The sequence below is a fragment of the Metarhizium acridum genome, assembly GCF_019434415.1.
Source record: "Metarhizium acridum strain ARSEF 324 chromosome Unknown scaffold_587, whole genome shotgun sequence".
Lineage (NCBI taxonomy): Eukaryota > Fungi > Ascomycota > Sordariomycetes > Hypocreales > Clavicipitaceae > Metarhizium > Metarhizium acridum.
In genome coordinates this window covers 88059-105142 of record NW_027094049.1, presented here as the reverse complement: position 1 = coordinate 105142, position 17084 = coordinate 88059, and the positions used below count along the sequence as shown (strand labels likewise).

Sequence of the window (17084 nt, the reverse complement as noted above, 5' to 3'; positions counted from 1 at the left end):
CCCATGTCATTCAAACTGCTAAAATAGTGAATCATTGCTCCTCGTCATCTGGAGGTTGCTGGTGCAGAGGAGCTGTGCTAGCTCCAATCCCATTCGCAAGACCACTTGCAGAGGATGTTCTCGCCCGTTGAGGAATTGGGTGCGACGTCAAATTGGCTATACTTGCCTGTGCCCGCCCATTAGCGCTAAGTGGTGGGTTACCAGTCGCTGATTCGTTGGTGATGAAGCTAGAAAATGCCAAGGGTCCCACTAAAGCCGCGTACTGCTGTTCCAAACTTGGAATCGCCGGGTGAGCATGACTAGCCGAAGCAAAAGGATACTGCATGATTCCAGGTGCAGGCGGCGGCGGTGGTGGTACTGGAATCGATGGCGCGGAAGACGCAAGTGCAGCAGGAATATGCGGTGGATTCTGAGCCGCTGGGTCAACCGCCATGTCGGTTCCTTCGAGGCCCTCAAAGTCATTCTCTTCATCAGGCATTTCGTCGTCAAAGCCTTCGCCTTCAGCGGCGTTGAGATAGTTGGCCATAGCTTGTGAACGTCTAGCAGCCGCACCCCTGATCCGACTGCCCCCGGGCCGGTATGGCAGGCTTTCACGGAGCTCTGCGAATTGCGATGAGGTGTTGAGGAAGTCACGGAACTGGGAGACCATACTGCCGGAAAAGACACAAAAGACGTCGCGCTGGTGCTGAGTAAATTCTATTTCCGAATGTTAGGATCAAAATAAAAGAAGAGCAAAAAAGTCTACCACGACCAAATTCTGTACACTTACCAGCCGGCGCAACTCTGCAGTACGCTTGGAAATCATCCCGTTGAAAAGCAGCAACGCCAGTCAAACTAAGGTGAGTGAGTCTCGGGCATGAGTTGAGCAGCCTCATAATACTCTGGCCTTTGTTAGAACTGAAAATGAGTGGAATGCAAAAGATCATAAGCATGAAAAAGACTCACCTTTAGTGTCAAATTAATACAATAGCTCAGATGGACTCGCTCCAGGCTAGGTGTGTAGTATTCCCCTCCGATAAACACGCCGCTAGCATCTCTCCGTACTCTGGGCCGATAAGCCGCTTCAGCCAACGCAAAGACGGATTCATCGGTGATGGAACTGCACTTCACAAGACCAATTCTCTTTAGTTTTGGGAGCAACGCTAATCGCTTTACGGAGTCGTCCGTCAAGTTTGTGCAACAACCCAAATCGATATATCTTATACGATTGCAACTCTGTACGAGCTTCTTGACACCCTCGTCAGTAATTTGGCCGCAATGGCCTAAATGGACGTAGTGAAGGTTCTTGCCAAGCCTCGAGATGGCGTGTACGGCGGCATCCGTAATATTGCGGCACTTGGCAAGGACCAAGTTGCGAAGGCGAGGGGCAACATCGATAATTTTCTCCACGGCTGGCATCAGTAAGGCGTGTGCAGGAAGTCAAGTCGAGGATTCGGAGATGTTCATAGGTCCGCACTCGCTTGTCGGGAAGATTTAAAAATGCACCATCGTCGATGAGCTCGCAGCTGGCAAGCCGGAGCTCTCGCAAGCAGGTTCCTCTGAATAAGAGGGACGTAACTGGAGCGTTGCCAATATGCATACATTGGTGGAGATCGATTTCGAGAATGTTGGGGCATAGTTCCGCAAAGGCGAGAATAGCATTGTCGCGAAGTTGTACACATTCGTTTAGTTTCAGCTAGAAAGAAGAAGAGAAAGAAATCATAACGTTAGCCAACGACGGCTTCCAGAGCAGTAAGTGACGTTGTGTGGGATCATGGCATACTCTTTTGATGTATTTACAGCTTTGCGCAAGGTTAATCATACTCTCATTGGAGATGCCGTCACAGCCGGAGATGTTGAGGCCTTGGAGCCTCTTGCAGTTTTGGGCAATAGTATTGATAGACTGCTCAGTGATGTTCTTGTCGTTGGAAATATCCAAAGCCAGCAGCGACGGGCTATTCTCAACCAGAGCGATCAGACCAGAGTCGGTCAAGCCCCGGCAGTTTGTCAGCGTCAACCTCTCGACCCTGGTGCAGGCGGCCAAGGGCAAGACGCTTCCATCGTTGACCTTGTCAGCAAGGGCGGCGAGGTTCAATCGCTTTATGAAGTCGCGGTAGCTAAAGAAAGGGCGCTCAAGACCCAGGGTCTGGCAGATGCTGCTGTGATTTCTCCAGTTGGTGCAGGCAGGGCGGTGCCACAACAGATCAACGGCGTTGCGAGCCCATCGCTTGGATACGAGCATACAGTGATACAGGTCTGATGTGGCGCCGAGCTTGGCGAAGATGCTGATGAGGATCTCGTTGGGTAGCCTGTTGATGGGCGGCCAGCAGGAGTCCTCGACCTGCATGTCCTGGAAGTTGGGGACGCCCAAGGATGACTCGGAGTCGTTGGCGCCAAGAAAGAAATCGGACTCTTCGTTGTCGGCAGGAACGGGTGAGGCAGTAGATGACGACGAGCGGGAGTCGTCCTGTTCATCGGGGACAGCGCCGGCCCTGGTAGCCATCATGTTGGCGGGCGCGGCCGAGGGAATCATGGCGATGGTGGAAATGCGAAGCCTTCCCCTGATGCCTGGCTGCTTTGTAGCTGCGGGGCAGGGTGAAGCTGAAGGCGCCCAGTCAGCCTCCCTCGAGCAGTTGGGTAGCCAGGAATCAAGATGAGGCGCAGACAGCCGGGACACACAGCCTGGGCCTGACGAGAGGCCGACGGCTGCGGAGGTTGCGGTCGGATCGATGCGTTGATGTAATCGGCTTGGCGGCACGGCGATGCAGCAGGCGGTGCGGGAGGTGGTGAAGGAGATGGGAGACAAGGAAGAGAAGAAGCCCGTTGACAAGACCAGTTGGGGGTAAAGTTGGGGGGGGCGCCAGACACGCCAGAACCTTCAAACGGCCAAGACTGGGGCTGCAGCGCTTCGGTCAAGTCGCTCTCGATCAATGTCAAATAACTACTTGAAAGCTCGCACAAGTCAACGTGCAGGTGTGTCACAGCACTTGAGTCAGCGATGACTATACGGAATAACCAGTTGATGTTGCTTCGATTTTCAAATGGTATTTGAACAGCAGGCACCAGCGGACCCGTCAAAGCGATCACGGGTGGTGCTTGCAGATCTCTCGGTCTCTTCCCTTGGGAGGTGTTGGAAGCCGGCAGAGTTGGAGGCGACCAAACACGAGGCGACCGGACATGGAGTGCTGGGTGGTCAGCGGCTTGACGGCCAGGCGTTGATGGTGCACGTCACCCGCGAGCCGCAGCGTCGTGGCGCTGGAACGCAGCCGAGACCCAGCGGGAAATCCGGCGGGACTCAGTGGTCATCGACCAGACGGTTTACGGTTTCGAAACTGGCGCAGGGCACTGGTCATGCTACTAGTACGGAGTACCTAACTACTACGGAGTACTCCGTAGGTAGTCCCTAGACTGTACATGTAGTAGGGTGCATCCAGGGTTTGCCCATGCCATCAACAGACGTCTTGACATGCAGACAATGAATGCCGCAACCGCCATCACGAGTTGGAGAACGGCTGTCTCGAGATCAACCAGCCATTCATCCTCTCCTCTGTTGATGAGGCCGACGGCTCCTTTCCGAGTATCGAGTAGCCCTGCTCCGTACCGTCTCAGCAAAATGAACAGCCAACGTAGTCTTGATTACATGCTGTTTCATCAACCAGCGGCGACTCCATACCCGGCTCCCCGATCCAAGTGCCCGTCCAAATAAAGACTGATTGTTCCATTTTAGCGTTATTCCTGGTAGCGGCGCCTTCGCACGGGCATTGCCACGAGCCTTCAATATTCAGATCCCACTATGCCCCTGGCCTTGACACCAGCACGGACATGCCAGTTATGCTAAACCGTCATGGCTCATGAGACACCAAGGTTTGTGGCTTTTCGAACATTTCCCCCGTTAGGAGCTCTGACACTCCGCTCTTTCTAGCCACCATGCTGACCAACTTTTCGAACAAAGGCTACCATTCAGCTGCTCCCCCAGAATGTCACACGGCATCAGCACGTGACACCCTGACGTGATCTTTGCGACTTGAAATTCTCATCTACGCTTGCTGGAACACGCCATTCACTACTACTCTAGTCACTGCTTTATCAGTGGTTGCCATGATGTTGATTCACGCAAGACCGCAGCAACCCCTTCTCGCCCCGTAGCACAGGTCATAAGCATCAATGGTGTAGGGATCGCGCATTTGGCGTTGTAGAATAAAAGCCCTGTGTTATCACTAATAATCTACCTCACGGGACTTTTTTGGAATTAGATCTCGTATTCCTCGCTGAGGAACACTGACTACATGCAAAGTTCTTCCAGGCTGTTCAGCAGGTATCGTCTTTTACTATGAACTCAACATCTACCGTTCTTATTGCTTTTCAAAAAACACAACTTTGCTCGAATATCCGGCCTCAAAATTGTACGAGACGCCTCGATTCATGAGAGTTGCACCGGACACCGTTTGAACGCCATCTACCTTGTACATGGCTTTGGCGTCCAGTCCTTGGAGACGCACCACCGGCCAATAGTTGTTAATGGTGGGTTTGAGTTGAAAGTAGAATAGTACAGCTTGTTCCCCGTCCTCAGAGATGAATAATGCCGCAGGATAGTCAGATTCTTCCGGTAGACGAAGACGCCACATGTCCCCTTTGACAACAATGGGATTTACCTTCTCAGCAAGCTTTATGAGGTCTGGAACCTTGGCCTTGTCCTGCTCTGGCATGTGTGACGGATCCAGCTCGAGACCGAATGAACCACCCATCATGGCGACATGGGCTCTAAACTCGATTGTTTCGTTTCGTCCGCTTTGGCTGTTTGGCGTCGCAGATACATGTGCTCCCATGGCGGATGGCGGATACACCAGTGAGGTCCCGAACTGAATATAAATGCGCTCTACTGCGTCAGTGTCGTCAGAAGTCCAGATCTGCGGGAAGTATTGAAGCACGCCGGGATCAAATCTTCCTCCTCCTGAAGCGCAGCCTTCCCAGATCACATCCGGGAACCGTTCTGTGAGCCTGGCAAAGACCTTGTACAGCCCAAGCATATACTGATGGTCGGTGTGTGGCGTCGGTGTTTCGTGGATGCCACGATTGTTGTCCCACTTGACATAGGCAATATTAGAGCTCTTGAGGATATTGGACACCGCGTCGACAATAAAATCTTGAACTTTGGGCAACGCCACATTAAGCACCAGTTGGTTCCTTGTTAACGAGCGAGGGTATTTGCCAGCGTGAAGAGCCCAATCGGGATGTTCTTCATACAGACTTGAGTCTGGGTTCACCATTTCAGGCTCAAACCACAGGCCGAATCTGAGCTTTGTAGACGAGTTGCCAACAGGTAGTGCGGTGACCTTGTCAACCAACGCCTCAAGTCCATCGGGGAACCGCTTGGGGTTGACTTCCCAGTCTCCGAGCCCGGCATTATCAGATATGCGAGGATGCTTTACGCCAAACCAGCCGTCATCCAACACGAAGAGCTTGGCCCCGAGCTCAGCGCTCTGCTGTGCAAGTCGATAAATCGTGCTGGCGTTGTAGTTGAACCCAAGGCCCTCCCAGCTATTCAGGAGAACAGGACGTGTCTCGGTAGCGTACTTGCTCTTCATCAGGTGTTGACGATAGAGGCTATGCAGTTTGCGTGACATGCCGCCGATACCGGTGCTTGAGAATATCGCAACGCATTCAGGAGACTGCAGTGACTCGCCGGGTCCAAGTGGCCATGCAAGCTGGGATGGGTTAAATCCAAGCATGGCCCTTGTAAGGCCCTGGGAGCTCTTTTCAACCTCGGCAGAAAATGATCCAGTGTAAACTAGAGAAAATCCATACGCTTCACCGTGAGACTCAGTGGTAGCTCCAGAAACCACCGAGAGGAAAGGATTGTATAAGTGAGACGAGTATCCGGTTGTACTGCCAAAGCTACCCAGGACATGTCAGCATACAAAACAAAGGGATTCTCGGCTAGAGTCCTTCTCACCCCTGGATGCCAAAATCGATCTTTCGACGGATCCTCATACCCTCTCGAGCCCAATCGCCCTTGAGCTCCAGCATATCGTAGTCGCCCCACGGCAGATCAACGCTGAAGCTTGCCAGTTTCTCGATGGTGATGTTGCCTTCGCCGCTGTTCGTGATGTTGACACTGCGAACAATGGCGTCATATTTGGGGAAGATTGAATAACCGAGATCTGCTGCCACAGAGCTGTAATTGTCATACAGGTGTACGACCAGCGTGGAAACGTCCTCGTCTTTCCCAAAGGTGGACGGCAGGCCGTTGAGCGCAGGTTTTCCCTCAAGAACCGTATGCCCCTGATACTGGAAATCACTGACCGTATACCCCTCTGATTGCCGAATCTGCACCGCAGGCGTTCGGAAATCGCCCCGGCCAAGGTCAGGCAGCTCTCGCCGCACGCGGCCGATCATATCAACCCAGCCTTGAACGGGTCCAATTTCAGCCTCAATGGTGTCGCTCTCGACCGGTCCACCAAAATGGTCTCCAATCAGGTCTCCCGTGGTAGTGTCAACATGAAAACGATATGAAACATTGTCACCATTGAGGGCGAAGGTAGTTCCGTCAACCTCGATTGCTACAGGCATCATCAGCTTCTGGTCCGAGAACGAGCTGCGGGAACCTACGTTTTTGGGAACCACCCTGAGCACTCGCAGCCGACGCCATGCCAGCGACCAGGAGCAAGACAGTCAACCTACAAAGAGCCGGCACTTGTCCCATGATTGCTTCTGCCACCACTAACTGTAGTTGGGTATGGGCCTTTTCATGGGAAGCCGTACAAGATAACACAGACACAAATCTGGGGCCAAAGTCGAGGCAGAGTGTAGACATTATATACTACGCAGGTCCTCACCTGACTGTCATTTTCTATGCTCAGCGCCGGCAGCGGGGGAAACCAAGACCAAGAATTCTCCGCATCGTCCTCACTAGGGTCTCGTCCGGCGAGGATATTTTGGTGGCTAAATTCGGCCGTCTTTTGGCTAGATGCAGGTCAAGTGGCTACTCCAACGAATAAGCACCGTGCTCAGCTACACGCTGGTATGAATCCAGCATCACCGATACCGTCGTCGTATAAGTAAGTGGCTCTTGGTCGGCCCGGACTCCGGGGAAACTGGTGAGAGAAGTGTATGGGGTAACTTAGAATGCCCCAGGTGCCACCAGTTGACTCCGCTTCAGATGCAAGCCAAGATCTGCGGAAGGCGGATTTGAAAAGCTTTGATTGGCTGCGAGGCTCATGCGGGGAGCCACTCCGCTGTCCTCGATATGAATTCGGCATTTTGGGCTTCTGCGACGACTCTGCACTTCCGTCGGTGGTTTTGGAGCTGGTCGGAGTTGACTCCTATTTGCGCGCTTCAATGCTGTCAATCCGTGGACGGAGGCTTGTCGGCGTAATGGAGGATGGTCAGGTCGATAGCTTCGGTGGGTGTAACGCTTCGCTCGCCACGACACCTCTGCGGCCAGCCAGAGTCTGTCGAGCTGGCGGAGCACCCAGTGCCCACGAAACTGCACAATAAGGGATACGAAACCATGGGAGCCCATCGTGCACTGTATATTGAGCCAGTTGCTGTCATTTGAATGTAAAATAGCTTGTGTAATGACGCCAAGAGAGCCCCCAGCGCTCAATCAAGCCACCAGCTCCAAGTCAATTGGCCAGTCCCACCAATCGAACCACTACGTCACAAATTTCTCCCTCATCACGCAACAACTCTTATTGCGTCCAGACCACAGCCCGTAGCCACCTCATGGCCCGTCCGCAGTGCTAACTCGACTGCTCGATTCATCACCAACATCATAGTCCATCCGCAATGCTTCGCCCATCACGGCTCGCCCGGCCAGTCGCCCGCGCATCAGCCCGTCCAGCCCTCCCGCCGACCACCAGCCGCGCCCTTCTCTCACAGAGAGCATCTACCCGCGCCACCCAAGACTTCGACCTCAACAAGCTCAATAACAAACGCCGCGACTATGAAAGGAACCGCACCGCTTTCCTGGCCGCCGGCGCCATTGCCGGAATCATGTCCTTCATCTACACGGCATGGAAGCTGAAGAAGGCGCTCGACGTCCAAAGTGAAAAGGACAAAATCGCAGTGAAATGCGACGCCCCCATCCCGACCGAGGCGTTCAAGACGGAGGCCGGCGAGAAACGCAAGGTTGTTCTCCATGACGAAGAAGGGAGGGAGATTGTTCCCACCGGATACAGCGTTGTTCCGGCGTTTCCTCGCACCATGGACCTCGACCTTCCGGGCGCTTCAACCGCAGACGGACCTGTAGCGGCATCCGTGTCGAATAATGCCGGCGTGGAGTACACACTTGTTGGACTGGGCATGAGGACAGTTACATTCATTGGTATCCAGGTCTACCTGGTGGGGTTCTACGTCGCCACGCAAGACATCGAGCGCTTGCAGCATTACCTCGTCAAGAAGATCAACCCTCTCGCCACCACGCTGATTCCGTCTGAAAAGGACGCCCTGCGCAAAGCGCTCCGCGATGCCGCCGAGGGCGAACAAACCTGGGATTCCATCCTGCGGGAAGCCGGGTGCCGCACGGCGTTTCGGATTGTGCCCGTCCGCGATACCGACTTCCACCATTTGAGAGATGGATTCGTACGAGCTATTCAGGCTCGCTCCGGGCGCGACAATGCTTATGGCGACGAGGCGTTTGGTGCAGCCATGAAAGAATTCAAGATGTTGTTTAACCGCGGGCAGGTTCCAAAGAGGAAGGAGCTCTTGTTGTCGCGCGACGCGAACGGCACATTGGCGGTCCTGTATGGTGAAGGGGGTCATAAGCAGCAAACTGGTAGGAGCTTGATGGGCACCATCTCTGAGGAGAGACTGTCCAGGCTGCTGTGGTTGAATTACCTGGCAGGGGACAAGGTTGCCTCTGAGGGAGCTCGGGATAATATCATCGAGGGAATTATGGAGTTTGTAGAGCGACCCGTTGGCACCGTTGCTACACAGATTTTGTAGACGTCGTCCTGACGGGCGGTCACTGGAGGGCATACGAGATGAAAGGTCACTTGTGTACTAGACGCACAACTACATCGTGCTATGAAAAACAGTTGATATCCACTCGGGCGAAATGGCCAATGTAGTATTATTCCACACGTCATTGAGTCATCAAAACAGAAACGTCTCTGAAACAAAAAGATATTGTCATAATCCGTACAGATGTCGGGTTGCAGATCTATGCGTCTAGCGTCTATCAAAGCCTCGCTCTGAATAGATTGGACAAAACCCGAGACAAATCAGCCGTTGTCTTGTTTCTATGTATATATTTTTTTATGATTTTGAGCAGAAAAGGAACACAATTTCGAAATCCAAATGGCTCTTTCTTACGCCTTGAGCGCGCCACAGTCCTTCAACAACCCCTCCAGCTTGCCGGAGTTGTTGAGGCTCTGGACGTCAGAGTTGCCGCCAATGTGCTTTTGGTTGATGTGGACGTTGGGAACGGTGCGCTGGCCGGTGATATCCTCGAGGGCATCTTGCAAGGCGGCGCCGTCGGCTGCAAGGCACCTTTGTTAGTTTTTCCTGTCTATAGAAGAAATTGGGGAAAGAGGGGGCGGCGGCGGCACAACGACGTACTGATCTGGTCAAGCTCGAGAGCCTTGAACTCGGCGCCGAGCTTCTTGAGGGTTTCCTTGGTGTCGCGGCAGTACGGGCAATAGGACTTGGAGAAGACGACTGTCGAAAACACGTCAGCGACCCGAGTCTATATACTGTAACGCGGTTGTTTGCGGTTGCGACGGGCGCCAAGTGTGTTGGCCTAGATGAGGAAAACTTACCGACGGCGTTCTCGTCAATGAGCTTCTGGACCTTGGTGCTTGCTTGGGCCATGGCTGCGGGACTGCGGCGTGCTGCGGACGTAGAGAAGAAGGATCGAAAAATGTTGAACATGAGATGTTGTTGCTGCAAGGTGAATTGCAGGGATGCGCGAGAGTGGAAATGGACTATATAACTGCTGGTGACGGGCGGGACCCGGATCTGAAAAAGCTGTGGTACAAGAGGGGAGAGGGGCAACTCAGGGACGTCGAGAGATTTGTCAGGACCGGCCATTTGATGTACGAGATGGAATACGCGGCGATGGGATTGGTAAATGGTTGACGCTAGGAGTGACGGGTGGGGCGCTTGGGGGCGATGGACCGATGATGCAATGCCGTCGAGTGTGGCTGGAATTTGGTGTTCTTCGGTTTAAAATGTTCTTTAGGATGTGCTGTCGGACATGCAGTGAGACTGGACCTGGGCGGTGCCGGTTGGTGGCCTTTGCAGAATTAGCAACATTGAAGTGACCAATTGACACGCACCCGGGTGAGAAGCTGTCACTGCAATCTCGGTGAAGATTCCAAAATTCTATGATCCAGCAATGATGAACGGGTGCTTTAAGGGAACGCTCGGAGAGCAGCACGCTGTGACCTAGAGGAACGAGAATTTACTACAGTGGTCATGATCAGATTCAGCGTGTGAATCAATAGTCGTTTAGGTCTCCCATGATGTGACGTATCACTACACAAGCTTCCGCCTTAGTATCGCCCATCGTTCTGACCGATTTGCATGATAATTTCATCTCTGCCGTCACCCCGTAAGCATACGTCAATACGTCACGAATCATGGAAGAGAACACATGGCGGAGGGGTTTATTCAGTCATGGAAATACTTGCTTGTCTCTCCACTCTACCCAACAATGACGTTTGTCGCACGAGAGTACACCAGATCACAACCATTGACAACTGCCATGACCTCATCCTCCCCCTAAACCATTGCCATATTGAAGGAGTAATCATGTATTTCGTGTCAAAAGCTTCTACAAAGTATAATGGGCTCGGCAACTCTCCGAGACATTGTGGTTTTTCCCCGAGTACGGGGTATGGGGAGACTAGAATACAGGATAACTACTCCGTAGTAGCCGCCGCTATCCGACAGATGTTGAAACAAAACAAACCATCACTGCAAGTCATCTCACTCATATCATAGTAGAAGTGCCTTTTGGGGCATAGCTAGTACATTTTGTATGCACTTTCTCATAGCCTTACAAAGTCTTTTTGGTGCATTGAGCGTTTCTACCTCCAGCCTTACGTGCTGCTGACCGCTTGTCATCACCTGACTTTGGACCCTAGCTCAAGCCTCCTCATCCTCCCCCCTTGTCAGCCCAAACCTTAATGCCAGGGTTCGATCTCATCTATTCGAACATTCTTTCCAGGAACGTCGCATCCATCACCTCCTACACAGCGCACAGCGAATCTTCAGAATCGTGCAGAAAGCCATTCAACCGGGGAAGTGCCCCATTTAGGAAACATCTCCAGTCGCGCGCCAAGCCGCCGACATTGAACAACTTCACGCTGCCAACAAGAAAAAAGCGGCTCCCAGCACTGCCAACTGACGAACTGCGGTCGCGGTCGCCAGTATCGCCAGTGCCAGACACCTTTCGCATTCTACCAAAAATACCAGGCCTCCCGTTATAGTCTCATACCAATCCTCGACTCGACCCATCTGTTGAAACCAAGGAAGAGGTGTCCTTTATAGGGCTATCCTCACCAACCGACGACAAGGTGGATTCCAGCCAGAGTATCGCGGCATCCTCTGGTGCCCTCCAAAACCTGACCTCGTACCTGAACGGCACGCTGGTCAACCTCTCTACTGCCTTCCAGGGATCGAACGAATATATTTCGGAGACCTTGGGTGTCCCCCCTGGCCTTGTGTATAGCGGCCTCGCTGCTCTTGTTGCCCTGCCTCTCACCATGTCGAGATATGGCTGGTCTCTCAGCCGCGAGCAGAGCTCTCCGTACAGCTCCATGGCGGGCGGCGTCCCTGCCGTGACGGACGAAGACTTTAGCTACATCACATCGCAAGACCTGGAAGATCATTCCTACCTCGGAACAAGACCCGGTGGTCCTCCGCCAGAGGATGACGTACTACTTATCAAAAATAAGGGTGTAACATACCCTGCGCATTTCCCGGCATATTCCATCGGAGACGGAAAGCTACGTGTGAAGGATGTGCGGGAGCGCGTCGGCCTTATGATGGAGTTGTCTCAGAGTGCAACTCGCCGCATCAAGCTTCTTTACAAAGGCCGCCAGCTTAAAGAGCCGGCTGCCCCTGTGCGGGACTACGAAGTGAAAAATAACAGCGAGTTGTTGGCTGTTCTTCCAGACATCCAAGACGAGAGCAGCCCGTCCGAAGAGGAAATGGTCATTGTCAACGACAACCAGTCAGGCCGTCGCAAGAAGAAGCGATCCAAGAAGAAGGGGGCCAAGGCCGGTGGTGACTCTGCCAGCAGTCCTCGTGGTAGCACATCTAACGTCGAAGCTAGTTCACCTACTCCTGGTGCCGGTCCGATGAAGAAGCTCGACGAGTTGTCCGAGGAATTTACCAAGAACTGGCTCCCTCTCTGTGACAACTTCATTGCGTCACCGCCAAGTGACCCCAAGAAGCGTGAGGATGAGCACAGAAAGTATTCCGAGTCGCTTCTGCAGATTATTCTACTGAAACTGGATGCTGTGGACACGGAAGGGATCCCAGAAGTCAGAGCGAGAAGAAAGGAATTGGTGAAGAAGGTTCAAGAAACACTGAAAGCTTTAGATGCGGCAAAGGCTTCTTAGAGCAGCATGACGGCTCATAGCTATTCGTCTTTATGAAGTCAGGTTTATGAAGACAGACATGAGAGTAGACATGAGAGTTAGACTTGATTGGCGTTGGGAACCCTTTTGACTTTGAGGACCAGAATTGCATTATACAAGGCTGGCGGAAAGAAGCGCATGGCATGGCATGGATTTTTGCATTAGTGCGTGTTGCGGAGCTTCTGTAATAGTAGGATCAAGTCGATTTCGGCAAGATATATGATCGTGTGATGTGATCGTGTGATGTGATCGTGTGATGTGATCGTGTGATGTGTGGCGGAAGCTCTTCTTCAATATGTATGGTTAATCGTTCGCAGCCTTTATAGTCATGACGTTGGATAGATTCTCAAGAATACTCTCTTCGCGCAATGAATGACTTTATTGGCGAAGTTGATGTTGTTATTTATTATAATGTACGGAGTATCAGGGTGTTGGTCAATGAGCACTGAGGTATGTATGCTCCTGCCGATACTCAGTGTATGGATGCATGTACTATGTCACTGACCTCCTCGAGCCCAAGTTCCTCGGGGCTTTCCCCGGTTCCACTGGCCCGTTGTAACTACCTTTAAGTAGGTAGTACTTCCACTCTGCTCAAAAATTCAAGACGTGATTGGCCCCGAACTCTTGAACTGTTTTGGTAGAAGATGGTACGGGTCATCTGACTGGACAGAGCCGGCAAGCCGGCAAAATTTCGGCAAGGGCACAATAGGTCTCGCAGCCCTAAACAGAGTCGCCTCTGTGAGCGGTGTTCGCTTGTCCCCAAAAGCCACTTAACCACATTCGGTTAGCGTCAGTTGGTGCAAAATCACAACGAGCCCTCAAGCGGAACTTGGATTTTCTCGCCAGTCAATCACTATCGCGACCACTTCATCAACATCCCAGGGACGACTAACCCACAGCAGTCACAGCAACAGATTCTCGCCGGTTCGGTTGGAGGATTTGTGTGTCTTCGTCGTCGTCTGAGCAGTCGCCTTCCTTTCTTTTCTCTCAGTCACCAAAAGGAGAGTCGGTAACGATGTCGTCATTCGAGCCGGTTGTGAGTAGAACACCAACCACTACTATGTGTATCCTGTGTCCTGGAACAGTTCGAGAGGCGTGGTGAGGGACTCGATGATGGATGCATGCGCAGGCACACTTGGACTGCGAACTGGGAGGAATAGGTTTCGGGATGGGTGTGTCTGTTGCACCGCGATCAAACTTCGAGACTCTGGGAATCACCTCAATCGAATGCTGGATGCCATGGGGAGCATGATGAATGGACATTTGGAGGCTGACTGGGCTGCTTATATTAGGTTGTCATCGATGGCAAGGGCCACTTGCTGGGCCGTCTTGCCAGCATTGTTGCCAAGCAGCTCCTCAACGGCCAGAAGATCGTCGTTGTCCGCTGCGAGGCTCTCAACATCTCGGGAGAGTTCTTCCGCGCTAAGCGTACGTGAACAGTCCTAGCACAATCCAAAAACACTCTACGTCCTCGCCGAAGCTGGTTGAGCCTGTCGCATCTATCAGAACAGAAGCCGATGAGATAGTTTTGAGATGACTAACTATCGTACAGTCAAGTACCACGCCTATCTGCGCAAGATGACCCGATACAACCCCACCCGCGGTGGTGAGTTTCAGCCCTTCTTGAGCAATTAGTGGTGCAATTCGTCCTGATTATCGAAAATCTAGGTCCCTTCCACTTCCGCGCTCCCTCCCGAATCTTCTACAAGGCCGTCCGTGGCATGATCCCCCACAAGACCGCTCGAGGTGCTGCTGCCATGGAGCGCCTCAAGGTCTTCGAGGGTGTCCCTCCCCCCTATGACACCAAGAAGAAGATGGTCGTTCCCCAGGCCCTGCGTGTTCTTCGCCTGCAGCCTGGCCGCAAGTACTGCACTGTCGGCCGTCTGAGCCACGAGGTTGGCTGGAAGTACCAGGATGTTGTTGCCCGGTACGTCTACACTGGAATTTCCATTGCCAAGGCGCGGTATACTGACAAGAGACACAGATTGGAGGAGCGGAGAAAGGCCAAGGGTGCTGCCTACTACGAGCGCAAGAAGGTTGCTGCTCGACAACTGTCCGATGCCAAGAAGAACGCTACTGTCAAGGCCGAGACGGCGAAGGCCCTTGCGGCTTATGGCTACTAGACCCAGCCATGTTTCTATACCCTCTGACCATACCATGACGACAGTGGTCTAGGCGGGAAAAAAACTTCGCATTGTCTTTGTCGTTTCTCGTGCGGTTCATTAGATTGGCGCGGCGGTTCACAAACGGATTACACTTGATTTGCTGAGTGATGGCAAGGGAATGGTAAAGCTATAGGGAAAGGTGGCGGATGGTTGTTCTAAATGTTCTACATGGAATATTGCTCGTCGAATGCGAAGACCAAAAAGACCGATGCCCAAAACAAATAAAGCACAGAAACCAAAAGATTCTTCCAGCATCTCTTTTATGCCAAACGGTACACATTTTACATGTTGCGTGAGGAATTACTTGTTGATGTGGAAGGAGTCTTTCATTTGGCTTTTTTTTTGCCAGTGTTTTTATTTGACCATTTGGGTAAAGGCAAAAAACGCAGGACCGAGGAATAACGCTGCTTTTCATTTTTTCCCGTGCTTTCAAGCCCAAGGAAGCCAATCTTGAAATTTCCAAGATGGAGTCCATGATGATAAACGTTGGGGGAGTGCTTGGAGGAGGGCATGGAAGATGGATTATGTTGACTCTCTTCTCTCGTGCCCGGGCTGAAGGGGTTTCTAGCATTTTGCACCATAGGAGTAGAAAAGGGAATGGTACTGTTTTGCATTGACAATTGATGAATTTGCGATTGTGGTATTTTAATTTCACTCGACGACATCGGTGGCCCAGTTGCCTTGACGGTCATTCGGTGATGTCACAAGAGGTGTGGGCAAGTCGTGCGCTGTGTGCATCACCAACAGGGCTCGTTCCACGCTGGCTTTCGTCAGCCTCTCCCAACATTTTCAAAGTCTACGCATATAATCCCGAAAGCATGATAAACAATAACACCAACTATAGTAAGTTGTCGTCCTCGAGATACATTGCTTCACTCATCCAAAGGTTAGACTTTATCCATCCTTTGGTTATTTTTTCCATCGCCAAAGCATGGTACAACCTAGGGTAGGTGGGCAACGTGTTTGCCCCCCGCAGTCATGTGCTACGAGTTCCGAACCAGCAACTTGAAACTTGTCCTTCTAGAGCCCACCCGTCGCTGGCGAAATAAGCAACATCCTCCGATGACACTGCCAAATTCCCACGACTCCCTCCCCTGCCGCTAGGTTCTTCCTCCTGGAGCTGAGAAACAGCAACAACAACCGTCGATTCATACACTCCTCTGCCAAGGACCCAAAACCACACACACATACGCGCCCACAATGGCAGACCTCGACCACTTCGACCTCCTCCCCATACACATGGACGCCCAGTCCAAGGCCATCAAGGCAACCAAGCAGTCGCGCGCCCTCAACGCCGAGCTCGAGGCCCTCAACACCCTCCACCGCGCGCTCCTCAACGTCGACAGCTCCTCCAACGGCGTCCCCCCGCCGCCCATCCCCGTCAACCCCAAGCGCACCGGGCAGGTCAACAAGCTCCGCGACAACGGCAACGCCGAGTACCGCAAGGGCAAGTACGCCGACGCAGTGCGCCTGTACTCGCTCGGGATCCAGATGGCGCTGCAGCGGCCGCTCTGGGAGCCCGCCGCCCTGGTGAGGGAGGAAGTGTCGGGCCTGCTGGCAAACAGGGCCCAGGCGCACATGGCGACGCAGAACTGGCCCGAGGGGGCGGTGGACGCCGAGGCAAGCGTCGAGGCGAGACGCGTGGGCAACGCAAAGGCCTGGTGGAGGAGGGGCAAGTGTCTCATGGAGATGGGCAGGCTGGAGGAGGCAAGGGACTGGGTGAGGCAGGGGCTGGAGGTGGAGGGCGAGGAGGGCGAGTTGGTGTCGCTGCTGAAGGAGATTGAGGCACTGGTTGAGAAGCGCAAGGCTCGCTAGAAGGACGAAATTCTGCCATGAGACGGCGGTGGTTTTTTTTTTTACATTCTGGAGGAGACAGAGGGCGGGGGGGCCGGCGCTGTTGGAGAATAAGGATTTGGTTCCTTGGCCACGATACCAACTATCTGCGCGGCCAGAGAGACATCTTCAAGATACACAGGACGTCGGAAGCCTAGGTAAAGGGCAGGAAGACACACCATCTGAAATTGCTTGGGGAGAAAAAGAAGGCAGGAATGTAAGACGTACTGCAACATTCGGCGCATAGGATTTGCATATCATTAAACTAAACTGTTTTCGTCTTTTACGGCGTTTTGATGATTTCCGCATTGAGCAAGTTGTCTATCAAATATTCATCATGCGAGCCAAATATCTTTTAAATTTCAATGTCTAGGAGCCTGTCTTGCCATCTCAACCTGGTGCTTTAGTATGGATAGAACTCGGTATGGTACAGCGTCCTCCGCAAAACCCTACACAAGCCAACAACAAATTTTACAACGTCACCGAGCACTCCGTGCTTATTTGCTGACATGGAGAC

The 17084-nt window shown here is 52.6% G+C and overlaps 7 protein-coding genes across 8 annotated transcripts; 4 read left to right on the top strand and 3 right to left on the bottom strand.

The window, feature by feature from the left end:
- Positions 1–31: 31 nt before the first annotated feature.
- GRR1 (SCF ubiquitin ligase complex subunit) lies at positions 32–2512 on the bottom strand (the record flags this gene model as incomplete). The annotated part of the gene is made up of 5 exons (XM_066122763.1): positions 32–696; positions 770–881; positions 946–1383; positions 1457–1675; positions 1763–2512. 5 exons carry the CDS (start codon positions 2510–2512, stop codon positions 32–34), a joined length of 2184 nt encoding a protein of 727 aa, XP_065971983.1.
- Positions 2513–4082: 1570 nt separating this feature from the next.
- On the bottom strand, positions 4083–9074 carry AGL2 (Alpha-glucosidase 2). Its single transcript, XM_007813711.2, has 3 exons — positions 6589–9074; positions 5933–6539; positions 4083–5874 (listed from the first exon to the last, which is right to left on the bottom strand). The coding sequence occupies exons 1-3, from the start codon at positions 6791–6793 to the stop codon at positions 4332–4334; spliced, it is 2355 nt and encodes a 784-aa protein (XP_007811902.2). The 5' UTR covers positions 6794–9074; the 3' UTR covers positions 4083–4331.
- On the top strand, positions 7768–8925 carry AIM18 (Altered inheritance of mitochondria protein 18 mitochondrial; the record flags this gene model as incomplete). Its single annotated transcript, XM_007813710.1, has 1 exon — positions 7768–8925. One exon carries the CDS (start codon positions 7768–7770, stop codon positions 8923–8925), a length of 1158 nt encoding a protein of 385 aa, XP_007811901.1.
- Positions 9040–10011, bottom strand: J3458_021810 (uncharacterized protein; the record flags this gene model as incomplete). The annotated part of the gene is made up of 3 exons (XM_007813709.2): positions 9040–9460; positions 9541–9639; positions 9741–10011. 3 exons carry the CDS (start codon positions 10009–10011, stop codon positions 9291–9293), a joined length of 540 nt encoding a protein of 179 aa, XP_007811900.2. The 3' UTR covers positions 9040–9290.
- A 1027-nt stretch (positions 10012–11038) lies between these two features.
- On the top strand, positions 11039–12909 carry J3458_021809 (uncharacterized protein). Its single transcript, XM_007813708.2, has one exon. It carries the CDS (start codon positions 11691–11693, stop codon positions 12549–12551), a length of 861 nt encoding a protein of 286 aa, XP_007811899.2. The 5' UTR covers positions 11039–11690; the 3' UTR covers positions 12552–12909.
- RPL16A lies at positions 12910–15369 on the top strand. Of its 2 annotated transcripts, XM_066122762.1 has the most exons (6): positions 12910–13019; positions 13084–13605; positions 13862–13997; positions 14122–14175; positions 14238–14496; positions 14554–15369. In XM_066122762.1, exons 2-6 carry the CDS (start codon positions 13585–13587, stop codon positions 14690–14692), a joined length of 609 nt encoding a protein of 202 aa, XP_065971982.1. In that variant the 5' UTR covers positions 12910–13019; positions 13084–13584; the 3' UTR covers positions 14693–15369. The 2 variants fall into 2 exon arrangements, with proteins under 2 accessions (XP_065971982.1, XP_007811898.1); XM_007813707.2 differs by having other exon boundaries at positions 12910–13605; positions 14238–15369.
- A 397-nt stretch (positions 15370–15766) lies between these two features.
- Positions 15767–16948, top strand: J3458_021807 (uncharacterized protein). Its single transcript, XM_007813706.2, has one exon. The coding sequence runs from the start codon at positions 15935–15937 to the stop codon at positions 16547–16549; it is 615 nt and encodes a 204-aa protein (XP_007811897.1). The 5' UTR covers positions 15767–15934; the 3' UTR covers positions 16550–16948.
- The last annotated feature ends 136 nt before the right edge of the window (positions 16949–17084 follow it).